This window comes from Cyprinus carpio, chromosome B8, assembly GCF_018340385.1.
Source record: "Cyprinus carpio isolate SPL01 chromosome B8, ASM1834038v1, whole genome shotgun sequence".
Lineage (NCBI taxonomy): Eukaryota > Metazoa > Chordata > Actinopteri > Cypriniformes > Cyprinidae > Cyprinus > Cyprinus carpio.
Genome location: NC_056604.1, coordinates 3,588,128 through 3,601,461, shown reverse-complemented (window position 1 = coordinate 3,601,461; position 13,334 = coordinate 3,588,128). Strand labels below are relative to the sequence as shown.

Here is a 13,334-nt window from a genome sequence, read left to right as displayed (position 1 = left end):
AATTATCTTTTCATTAAAAATCAAAACAATAGTTTGCACTCAATAAATCCATAAAACATTAATGTGCCCATATTAGTAAACACACACACACACACACACACACACACACACACACACACACACAAACCTTTGATATTCAAATTAATATAACTATTTCATATATTTTCTATATAAGTATTTTTTTATTTTCAAGAAAAATATTAACCTCTAAACTGTTTCAAATGACTAAATCTCATAAATTCTGATATTCAGATGAGATAAGAACATATCTATTCTTTGAATAAGATTTATGCCATCTACGATCAAGAGAAACAAAACAAACAAAGAAACATCTAAGCAACCACAGCATTGTTTGTAGTGTTGCACAGGCATTGAATATGCATGTAATTAGTCAAATAAAAGTGCAAAAAGGAATACAATGTTATTTTATACCTTTACTAAATATAATACAGCTCAAAAATTGAGAAGATCAAAGCGTGTTTGGTGGAAAGAAGCCGTCACCAGGGGCTGGGATTATAAGAGCTTACGAAAGACTGTTCGAAGAGCAAACGCCGCTCTCCTGTCTGTCTGTCTGTAGTCCCACCATCAGCAGAACTCACCGAGACTGACAGCAAGGCTTCAGATACTTTAGCGCTGGGAATAACTCTTACTAGCACTCACACAAGCCCTTAACCGTAAGTGTGAGCAATAGCAATAACTATGCTTGACTTGCCATACATACAAAAACAAGTCCATATGTTTTCATTTTAATAAGACAATGAAATTCGCATTTCCATGTTTATGTGTTCATCTGAGCTCCACTTATGATTGCAAAGGAGTACGATGAAGGAAAAGTGTAATATAACTCCTGATCGCGGTGGAGAAGATGGGCGTCTAAAAACAGAGCTGGGGCCGGGTGAGAATACTGCATCGGTGGAGACGCTCAAACAGCTTGAGTGTGGGTGGACAGTGAAAGTAGGGCAGAGATGCTCTGTGCTTGATAATAATGAAACACACTCCAGGGACAACGCAAACAAAAGCACTTCAAAATGCAACCGTTCCCCAAATCAATGACTGCTGGATTCTGGATGCTTGAAAACAGATGCATTTGAAAATAAATGGGTAGACAGCATTACCTTCCACTAACAAAAATGTGTGTGTGTGTATGTATGTGTGTGTGTGTGTGTGTGTGTGTGTGTGTGTGTTTGTATGTGTGTATGTGTGTGATTATATTACATTTATTTTCTGTGATCAAAGCTGTATTTTCAGCATCATTACTCCAGTCTTCAGTGTCACATGATCTCTCAGAAATCTTTTTTTTTTTTGTCATTTTTGGTTATTTTTTACATGGGATATTTAAGTTGCTTTGGATAAAAGTGACAAATGCAAAAAAATTATAAAATATAAATATATATTTTTCAATAGCTTGGTAAATGGGTTGCATGACATGATTCATTAAACTGCAACTGCAATGTGACATGCTATTCTTCCTCTAAAAAGATTTTAAATAATACTTTTCTAATTCTTTTCTAAATGTCAGAGTACATGCCATTTTGATGAGCTCCTTTTAATTAAGAGATTATTTGTCACCCTGCTGGGCTATTTAAATGAACTGAAAAAAGCTTGATTAAAATGATACAGATCCAGTCACTGATCCAAAAGACACACTTTACACTTCACGGCTTAGTTGTTGTTGTTTTTTTAACACATTAATACTTTTATTCAGCAAGGATGCATTAAATTGAATCAAAAGTGACAGTAAGCATTTAAATTATTATTATTATTTTTTTAATATTTCTATTTCACATAAATGCTGTTCTGTTAATAATAAATGTTTTTGAGCAGCATATCAGACTGATTTATGAAGGATCCTGTGACACTAAAGACTGTAGTAATGATGCTAAGAAAAAATCAGTTTTGCATCACAGAAATAAATTACATTTTAATATATTTTCAAATAAAACACACTTATTTTAAATTGTAAAAAGATTTTGCATTATTACTGTTTTTACTGCATTCTTGATCAAATGCAGCCTTGGTGAGCATAAACTTGTATTCTGCTAAACTTGTGTATAAGGCAAGGCAACATACCCTCCCTCAGTCCTTGCAAGCTATGTTTAGCTTGAGAGACAGTAATCACAACCTTAGAGGGACATATATGTTTAATATACCATATTGTAGAACCAATTTAAGAAGAAACTGCCCATCAAATAAAGCTGTTCAGCTTTGGAATAGCTTCCCTGATGAGTTGAATAGTGATGATAATGTTAGTAGTAGTAGTGATGATAATAGCAATAATAATAATAATAATGCATGTTCTTCTAAATATACATTGAGAATATTCTATATTGTCATATTAAATTAATGTCAATTAGTGCTGCTTGTGTGGAGTTAAGGGTAGGCATAATAAGCTTTAGCTTCAGCCTACACCTTTTGGTCAATAAGAGTATAAATATCAATTTTTTTTTCATGATCTTGTATTTATTATATTTTGTATGGTTATGTACAGTAGGTGTACATGCATATGTACAATTGTATGTATGTACCTGTAAGTTTCATTTTTCCCTGTGCAAAATGATGCAAATGGAATTTTGCTTGTTGACCAAAAAAGACGAATAGATAGATAGATAAAGCAACTGTTTTCAATAATATTTAAAAAAATCTTACCACCCCTAAACTTTTGAACGTTAGTCTACATTCATATAAATTTTAAACTAAAATGGTGATATTTGAAAAAAAAAAAGTTGTATTGATGGATTTAGTTCTGACTCAGATGCTGCTTATGGAAACTGCACCATCCACACTTTCTATCTGTGGTGTGGGTCACAAGTGATGAGTCAAAAACACAGAAAAAGCTCATTTGCATACCGCACAGCTGTCTCGCAGGGCATCAAACTTGCGTTGGATTTCATCCCGATGGGCCTTAAAAAAAAAAAGACAGAGAAACCAAATGAGAGTGAAAATTGCCATGTTTGCAAGAAGTGCTCACTCTGCCAGAGTGCTGCAGTAAAGTGCATTTGAGCAGATAGCAGCGGGGCTGTGAAATGAACTCGAGTGTCATGACGGGCGTGATGTCATGCATTAGAGTGGCGAGGAGCGAGGATGAAACCGTGTCATAGATTGAAACAGAGAGCACAGAAGAGCGTGGGAAGATGTTTACAGCACTGTGAAGAAGAGGAACACAATGGTCCACTGAGAGATTGACCACATGATCACTCGTTACGACTGAACGATATAAAGGAGATGCGTGGAGTCTGTGGTATGAAATGATAGGGATTACATCGACTGCTGATCCTTCAGAAGCTACTTTGAAACTTCAGCTTGCCAAGATACAAACTTCTTAGTTACACTACAATTGAGTTGCCTTTTGCTTGTTACTTACATATAAACTACTGCATTATATTTGATATGGAGATTTCAAAGCTCTCTAAACGACTGAAAAACCTGTTGAACTCAATTGACTTTTTTTTTATCAAGTAAAAGTCTTTTAGTATAATTGTACAAACTTCCACCTTCTGCTCGTGCTGTGAAACTGTTATTGATTTTTATAACGTAGACATAACTTTGATATTGTTAGTAATATTTCATGATGAACACTTATTGGTTTGAAGCAACTTAGTTTCACTTTATTATCCAGAAATCATCATCCAAAAATCATGTTCAAATTTATCAAATGGGTCAATATCACCAGAGAGTGCCTTTCAACCCTCACAATACTCAAACATTTTGGTTTTAATTTCCCATTCGCTTTATGTCATGTCAAAGTGTAGACACTCAAGTACTAAAGAAACATATTAGCTGAGCTCCCACATATTCTTTTAGATAATTATGGGCCGTTATTCGAAGCATAAACCATAAGATATGTCCACCCTGTTATGGATCTATATATTACTGTTAAATACGTTTTCATAGCAAAATTAAGATGCAAATTATATTTTCTGAAAGGTATGATGTCCCTTTCCTAAACAGGGTTATTTGTTTGCTTTCAAATTATAAATACATAAAAGATTTTACTGTAAACCATGTGTTTTTAAAGAAACTTTTGCAATTTGCAAATGTATTTTTTTCTTATTTGGAGAAAACTGATATTTGGATGCAGTTTTTTTTGTTTGCATGTTATTGCCCACACCTAGCTATTGAACACACTGGATTATATACTGTAGGTATGATTGAATTATTATTTAATATATTATTGTAAAATATCAAGATGACAGGGTGGACCAGCACATGACGGGGAGGAAACATAAAGCAGAACACACAAAACATGACAAAATATGACAATGAAACATTTATTCAACTTCTAAAAAAAATAATATAATGATAATAAAGCAATCTTTTTAGCAATATTAACCTCAAATGGATGCTATTGGACATTTTTAAACAACGAGAGGGTGGACATTCTGAACTTCAATTAGCATATTAGCTTTTATATATATTTTATGATTTGACAATATTCTACCATTATTCAAATGTAATGAGCAGTGCATGGGACATAGCAAAAAAAAAAAAAAAATGCATCCTCTTACACGAAACTAAAATGTATCTAAAGAGCCAAGTAATGCTTTTGTTATGAATATAAAAACTAAGCCTAATATAACACACTCTTTTATGGTCATTTTTAAGTTAAGTTGTCATGGCAAATGAGTTATGTACAGGACAACAAAAGGCACCCTACAGTGATATTGACCCAAATATGATCACCAGGCTTTAAAGCACAAAAGCAGTCTTAAGTCTCTGGGGTATATTTGTAGCAATAGCCAAAAATACATTGTATGGGTCAAAATTATAGATTTTTCTTTTATGCCAAAAATCATTAGGATATTAAGTAAAGATCATGTTCCATGAAGATATTTTGTAAATTTCCTACTGTAAATATATAAAAAATTAATTGTTGATTAGTAATATGCATGGCTAAGAACTTCATTTGGACAACTTTAAAGATGATTTTCTCAATATTTAGATTTTTTTGCACCCTCAGATTCCAGATTTTCAAATAGTTGTATCTCGACCAAATATTGTCCTCCTAACAAACCATACATCAATAGAAATATTATTTATTCAGCTTTCAGATGATGTATAGATCTCAATTTTGAAAAACTGACCCTCATGATTGGTTTTGTGGTCCAGGGTCACATTTATTTGTTCATCACTCAGTCATAATTGTATTGCATTGCATTGTATTATGTTTTGATCATCAAACTGAGCATTTAAATATCATTTTATTGGATATATAAAGTGAGGACTGATATTTATATAATTTAGTATCTGCTATATTGTTATAAAGATCTCATTGATTTACATTACAAGCATCAGAATTTCATACTTTTGGCCACATAAACGTCAACATCTCCACCAAATTGAATATTTTTGCTCTGTTTGGACCTCTGAACAAAACCAAGGGGTGTTATTTTTCTCCTGAAGTATATTTTATTCCTCCATATTCTCACTGTATTACACAACCCATAAAAGCCTGATAGATTGAATATGATACTCTACAATAAAAAAAACACACATGCAAACTTTCTTCTTTTAGAATTTAGCTTCAATAAACTGTTTCATCCTCCATACAGTATGTATTTATTGCTGTACTCTGCCTACTATTTTATCAAAAGTATTGTGTGAAACAGCATGGCTCTAAAAGGTGTTTTTTAATTGCTGATCTCAGTGAAATACAATTGTTGGTCACACTTTAATTTGGGGACCAATTCTCACTAGTATTATTAAATTAACTCCTAATTTGCTGCTTATTAATAGTTCAAAAGGTAGTTAAGTTTAGATACTTGGTAGGATTAAGAGATCTAAAACAGGATCATGCAGAATAAGGCATTAATATATGCTTTATAACAGTCAAAATGCCAGTAATATGCATGCTAATATGCAACTGGTTAATAGTGAGAATTGGTCTCCAAACTAAACTGTTACCTTCTAAATGATGAGGGAAAGGAAAGAGATGGATTGGATCTGGATCATGGTCACTTCGTGTTCATTCATCACAATGTAATCTCTCACCCGGAGGACGGTGATCTCCTCCTCGGCCTCCGCGGTCGTCTCCTCCAGCTCGGTCTTGGCCTGTTGTAGCTGGCTCTCCAGCGCGCGGCGGGCCGCCTGCAGGCTGCTGATCTGAGCTTCTCTCTCCTGCAGGGACAGCGTGAGCTCCGACACCTGCCTCTTGATCTCCAGCTTCTGCTCCTCGTGCTCCAGACCCATCTGTGGAGGAACACACAGCAGGACTACAGTTACTGGGTGCTCAACACCACTCCAGTGCATCAATTAACGTCTTGTGAAGCCAAAAGCTACAGTATGTGTTTGTAAGAAACGAATCCATCATGAAGACTTAATAACTTTAAACCATTGCTTCCTGCTAAAATACAAGCACTCTATCCATAATATTGTTTCCTCCAGCTCTGAAGTCTGCACAGATCAAGCACTGTTTATAAGCCAAAACAGACTGAACAAATATTTGGGTGGATTTTGATTTTGACAAGAGGAGACAGACTTTCTCAGTGTTATTATGGATGGATTATGGTATTTTGGCCAGAAGTGAGGGTTTTAAGTTAAAATGCCTTAACGATGGATTTGTTTCTTACAATGCAGCTTCCATCAACAGAAACATACATTAGCCGAACCCTGTTTGTTTATGTGTTATTATTTATAACAAACCGTATTACAGATGCATTTTCAGATTTAAGTTGAACCGTGGTCCTAGCACGTGCCGAACCGTGTGTGGAGAACTGTATGGTTAGATTTTTTACAGAGAACCATTCTACCCCTAATATTTATACACACACACACACACACACATATATATATATATATATATATATATATATATATATATATATATATATATATATATATATAATTATTATTATTTATTTTTTTAACAGTTTTAGACTTCAGTGTGTTTATGCAAAATCTAATTTATTTATTTCTGTTGATTTTGGGGTGAAACATAATTCAGAATTCTCTCGAGTGCATCAAGTCAATTGTATCTGTATAGCATTATACAAAGCACAAACAGTTTCAAAGCAGCTCTATAAAAATTCATGATGGTAATGTTTTCCAACATATAATATATTCATGCCTTAGAGTCATATTTAGCAGATTAGAGCTCATAATAATCATATTAATCACAAGCTCAAATTAATTAAGAGACCACATGGAGTATTTGTCACCCTGCTGGGCTACTTCAATCAACTGAAAAAGGCATGATTAAAATTATTTAAAACATGAAATGTTGAAAAGTTTTGGGTCAGTTCGATTTTTGTTGTTATATGAAAGAAATTAGTTTTTAGTACTTTTATTCAGCAAGGATGCATTAAATTGAACAAAGGTGACCAAAGAAATCTGAAAAAATGTATCCGTGTCCACAAAAATAAAAAGCAGCACAACTGTTTTCAACTTCTTCTATTTCTTCTGATTTTTTGTTTGTTTTGGAGAACTCTCCTCAAGTTGGTCGTCACTCACCTCTCGCAGTCTGGCCTCCAGTTCCAGCACTCTGCTCTTGTTAGTCTGCTCTTGTTGTGTCAGTTTCTCCAGATGTTCCTCCAGCTTTGCATTCTGGGCCTCCAGTTTCCCTGCCTGAGATTCCAGATAAAACTTCTGCTGCCTGAGTTCAGAGATCATCTCCTCTTGGGCTTTCCTAAAGATTGCAAACAAGATTTGAAGAGTTTTTGGAGTCCTGTGGAGTCCAGTCCTGTTTCTAAAACCTTGTAGAGCTACTGTAAATAACCATGCTGGTTAAGCTATAGTCAAGTGGAAACATCATCAGCACAGCGTCATCTAAACCACAACGTATACTGATGACAGACTCTACTGTTCTTTTTCAGCAGGGGTAATATGAAGAAGCCTCGATATAATGCAAATATCATCGTTCATTAACTTTGTGCTTAACCCTGAAAATCTGCTATTATGGCACATTAATAACCTTTACATTCAAACACATTTTAAATCCAAATGTCTACAGTTCATTCATGTGAACGGCATTAAATTGGCTGTGAAAATACTGTCTTAATACTAATATTACATGGAAGCAAAAGCAATAAGCCACAAGACTTTCAAAAAAGTACTGTGGTGGTACTACAGTAAAGTCACTGTAAGAAGATATATACAAATATTGTATATACAGATTTTTTATTTTATTTTTAATAAAAATACAAAATATTAAGTAAAGATCATGTTCCATGAAGATATTTTGTAAATTTCCTACCATAAATATATCAAAACTTAATTTTTGATTAGTAATATGCATTGCTAAGAACTTCATTTGAACAACTTTAAAGGTGATTTTCTCAATATTTAGATTTTTTTGCACCCTCAGATTCCAGATTTTCAAATAGTTGCATCACAGCCAAATATTGTTCTATCCTAATAAACCATACATCAATGGAAAGCTTATTTATTCAGCTTTCAGATGATGTATAAATCTCAGTTTCGAAAAATTTACACTTAAGACTGGTATTGTGGTCCTAATGATTTTTTGGCATAAAAAAAAAAATAATAATTTTGACCTATACAATGTATTTTTGGCTATTGCTACAAATATACCCCAGCGACTTAAGACTGCTTTTGTGCTCCAGGGTCACATATTTATTTCTTTTTTACTTTATTTATACACTATAAATAATGATCAAATTTATAGTAAAAAACAATAAAAGGACATTCCCAGAAGTCTCTTCACAATAATACATATGATTGTTTAAATAGTGTTGTTTCTTCTTATTTTGTTTAGCGTCAATGTACTTTTTTATTCTCAGTGTTCATTTTAGTTTAAGTTTTAGTCATTTTTTTGTGTGCTTTGTATTTTTTTATTTAAATATTTCTACTTAGCTTAATTTTTATTTCAGTTCTAGTAATTTTAGCACTTATTATTAAGAGACTAATGCAAAATGTATTTGCAAAGAATACCATATCCAATGCAAACTGTGTATTTTATGACAATATGTAGCACAGCATGAAGCAGAATGGCTAATTGCTTTTACATAACAACAACAGGCAACCACAATATGATAAAAGACTAAAATCTGATTAATAATTAAATGTGTTGCTAAAAATAATCCAAACAAACAGCTCTTCAGTCAAGTAATATAATGTGTCTAACTGTAGGCTGATTGCCATCCATCACTGAATCAGCTGGGGTCTGTGTGTTCATGGATGTAAACTCACATGTTTTTCTGCGTGTAAATGCTGCTGTTGGCTGCCAGTTTGTTGGCCTCGGACAGCTCAGCGATCCTCTGCTCCAGATTGCTCATCTTTGACTCCATGGCATTGATCGTCTACATGAAGCAGAGTCACTGATGAGTAAATTAGACATTATAACTCATAGCAGAACCTTAGTTCAATAATGAAGAGAACAGCTGGTTATATATAGTGCTGGTCATGCTGGTGAATCAGTATAGTTTTGTCAAAATTACTGATGCTTTAGTACCAAATTTTACAAAACACACACACACACACACACACACACACACACACACACATATATCTAAAATGAATTTAAACTATTAATGGTAAAAAAACTATAATAGTATCTTAATCTTACCAAAAAGATACTGATTACTGAGTCACTTAGGTTTTTTGCTCTTCATTTTTACTTTATTAATCACTTGATCTTTTTAAACCAGTGCTTACTTAATATAAAAAAAATTCAAGTCTACATGCTAAAGTTTTTATGTATTATTTACTTATAATTATTAGTAGAATTAATTTACTCATTAAACTTAATCTTTTTTTTTAATACTAAACAAAATATTTAAATAGGTCCAATAGTAGTGAAAGTGGGAGAGAGGAAAATTAAATTTTAGTTGGTATTGTCACAAAACGTTTTTTGTAATTCCTATTATTCTTGCCATATTGCCATATAGTTTTTTTATTTAAATCAACAAATTCACAGCAGATTTTTTACAGTAAGGATCAGTGTTAATTAATAGGGTCACACAATGTAATTTTTCCCAATTAAAAATGATAGTCTCTCTCTCAGAACAAGCTAAATAAGATGTTACCGCTGCCTGGTCGCTGATCACTTTTCCCCGCTCGCGAGATTCCTCCTCAAACGTGCTCTGCTTGGACTCCAGCAGTTCCTTTTCAGCCAAATCAGCCTTCATTTGAGTCTCTAAAACCTACAAAACACAAGCACTGGGTTATTACACCTGACAAACGAACAGAAAGTACCTTTAAAATGAGGCCTTTAAAGGTTTCATCTAAATCCAAAGATAAACACAGAGTCAGGATCTTTTATTCAGTAGCTATAAAATTAATAAGGAGCACTAAAGTATATCAGTCCTGTCATTGTGTAAACTCAACCATAACCGCTCTGCTGGACATCACTGATATTTGTCACAAGCAGAAGTGTGTGTGTGTGTGTGTGTGTGTGTGTGGCCTGACCTTGATCTTGTCTTCATAAAGCTTTTTCTTCTGTTCCAGGTGTGTTTCCATACGCTGCGCTGTTGCCTGTGTTTCACGCAAGTTCTCCTCAAGTTCCTGCATACAGACGAGAAGAAGAATTGCTAGGGTATTTTTTCCAGAAGACAAATTTAAAAGTGTGGGACTTCAGTATAAGTCTCTATTTAATCTCATTTATTTTAGGAAAAACAGGATTCTTTTTTTAATTGATAACATAATTCCCTAACAGGTCTCCAGCAGTAAGTTTTTTGTATTATTTATATAATTGTATAATATTTATTAATATTTCGAACTAGCTTTTGTTTTTATATCTTCAGTTTCATTTAAGTTTAAATAATTTTGTGCCTTTGTCATATTTATGAAATATATTTTAAATATTTGTATTTCGCTTTCATTTATTTTTATTTCAATTTAGCAATTTAGTACTTCAACTTTTTTTCATATAATATATATATTTTGTTTAAGCTTTAAATCAATTAATGAAAATAGTTTTTAAGTTATAATTAACCTGTTAGTTAGTTAATTGCAAATTACCCTACAATATATATTTAAAAAAATTTAAATATTTTATAGTTTTAATTTTTATTTTAATTTTTGTTTTAGTAATTTGTTATGCGCTTTTGTAATTTTTATTGTATTTCTAAATATTTCTATAATTTACTTTAATTTAAGTTTTAGTAATTTTTGTACTTCAACTCTTTTAAAGTTTAAGTTCACACAATATTTTTATTTGATTTGATTTCAGCCTTATTTAATTAATTCAAACTATTTTTAATAGGCAAGGCAAGTGTATTTATATAGCACATTTCAAACACAATGGTAATTATAAAAGTGCTTAACATAAAAAGGAATTAAAATCACAAAATAAAAGAAAAAATGTGAAATTATAAAAAAAAAAAATATTTGCAATGCATTAAAACAGTTCAGAACAAAAAAATGAGGATACATAAAATACAGTGCAATTATTCAGACTTAGCACAGTGCTCATTTAGTAAATGTACAGCTAAACAGTTGTTTTGAGTCTAGATTTAAATTGAATGTATTAACAGTTTTAGTAGTTTTATTTTTAATTGCCGGTAACAACTCCATTTAAATTTTAAGCACTTGTTAATCGTGACTAATTCATATAAATCAATAATGCACGGTATAAATCATCCAGCTAAAAACACATCATCATTGTGGCACACATGATCGTGGCCAAAGACTGATATGATCCACTGCAATCTGTCACTTTTGGAGCAGTGACAAGGCCAGAGAGCATGCTGGGAGCTGAGGAAGGGAAGCGCTGACACTGCCAGGCTAAGCAGGTTGAAGAAAAACTAATAAAATGCATGTATTTAATGCAAGTGTGAGGGTTCGAGGAGGTATACCGCGCGTGACTAAGAAGTGTTACACATCTTAAGTAGCTTTACTGCGTGCATGTGACACCTCCAGAAGACGTTTTCATCGACACGTCGTGTTGAAGTGAATAACACCAGTGTTTACCGGTTTGTTTGTGTGTGTGTTTAAGATACAGAATGTGTAAAACAGCGGCTTACCATGATTTTGTCGGCCATCTGTTGGATCTGCTGCGACTTGGTCTGAATGTCTTCTTTGAGTTTAGTTTCTCTCCGTTCCACCATCTCCAGCCTCTTCACCTGGTTCTCCAGGGTCTTCTTGCCATCCTGCTCCATCCCAAAAAAGCAAAAAAAAATCATTTTTATGATGTTCTTATTTAAAAGTAAGATTGCGCTGTGTCTAAACTGTAAACGATGACCTGAGATGGTCTACAACCCATAAAAATGTATTATCATACTTAGTACTTTTGTCTTGTTTTCCAGCATAAGTGTCTAAACATTAAATCAAGATATATTTACTTGAGACGCAAAATTTGTTAAGATATTAAATCTTGTTTCTTCAAATATGTATCAAAATTAAGGAAGTTTGTTTAAAACATGAAAAATATCTGCCAAAGGGGTAAGAAAAATAAAATTAATTTAATAATTAAATATTTTTTTTATTACCCCCCTTGCATATTCTTCTTGTTTTAAGGATTTTTTTCTCCATAAAACAAAACACCCTGCAAAAAGAAATGTCTAAACATTATTTAATCAAAATAATTTTACTTCAGAGGCAATTTTTTTAAAAACTTAAGTGAGTTTATGCTTAAAACAAGAAAAAATATCTGCCAATGGGGTAAGAAAAATACAATTAATTCAAAAGAGAAAACAATAATTTTATTATTACCCACTGGCATATGTTCATTCTGCTTTTAAGCAATTTCTTATCCAGTTTTTTTATCCAATATCTTTCATATTTTTGTCTTGTTTCCCAGTAGAAATATCTAATAAAACCTGATGTAATTTTTATCTTGATTATAAAAATATCTTGATTCAGGAATATTTAGATATTTGTACTTGAAAACAAGACAACAATATGAAGTAAGAAAATAATTTTCTGCAGTTGTTGAAATGGAAAATCTCATCAGAACAGTCATCGGCAATGAACCAATCAGCTGTGAGCTTGAGGCTAAATATCAGCAAAAGTGGATTACAATAGCTTAATTAATTATGATGTTTAGATTTGCAGTTACATTCATGCATTTGGTAGATGCTTTTATACCAAGCGAGTAACACTGCATTCAATGTCTATATTTTATTGAATCACTTCAGGATCTACTGTTTGAACTACAGAAATGGTTCTTTGTGTGATGACAATAAAGTTGCATCTAATCTACTCATAATCATTATATTTGTAAATCAAGTCATTTTGAATTCATTCAGACATTTAGTGCTAAGTGTCTGGAGAAGCTGCGCAGTGCATCACCTCAGTGTCTCGCAGGCGTCTGCGCAGGCTGTCGGTGGAGTCCTCTTTGGTCTGCAGACGCTCCAGATCTCGCTCCAGACGTTCTTTAGCCTGCCGGACGCTCTGCAGGAGTTCAGTGGCTTCTGTGCTCGCCTTCACGGCCTGAGAGA

General features: G+C 33.0%; 1 protein-coding gene across 9 annotated transcripts in view; it reads right to left on the bottom strand.

The window, feature by feature from the left end:
* Positions 1 to 13,334, bottom strand: part of LOC109072217 (citron Rho-interacting kinase-like) — a 51,979-nt gene that overhangs the window by 24,569 nt on the left and 14,076 nt on the right. For all 9 annotated transcript variants that reach the window (XM_042729243.1, XM_042729240.1, XM_042729239.1 and 6 more), the window contains exons 8-15: positions 13,186 to 13,326; positions 11,919 to 12,044; positions 10,363 to 10,458; positions 9,981 to 10,097; positions 9,145 to 9,254; positions 7,447 to 7,621; positions 5,989 to 6,186; positions 2,848 to 2,901 (exon numbers count right to left, since the gene is read on the bottom strand). In XM_042729243.1, the coding sequence (XP_042585177.1) occupies positions 2,848 to 2,901; positions 5,989 to 6,186; positions 7,447 to 7,621; positions 9,145 to 9,254; positions 9,981 to 10,097; positions 10,363 to 10,458; positions 11,919 to 12,044; positions 13,186 to 13,326 (1,017 nt within the window). The remainder of the gene's footprint in view (positions 1 to 2,847; positions 2,902 to 5,988; positions 6,187 to 7,446; positions 7,622 to 9,144; positions 9,255 to 9,980; positions 10,098 to 10,362; positions 10,459 to 11,918; positions 12,045 to 13,185; positions 13,327 to 13,334) is intronic.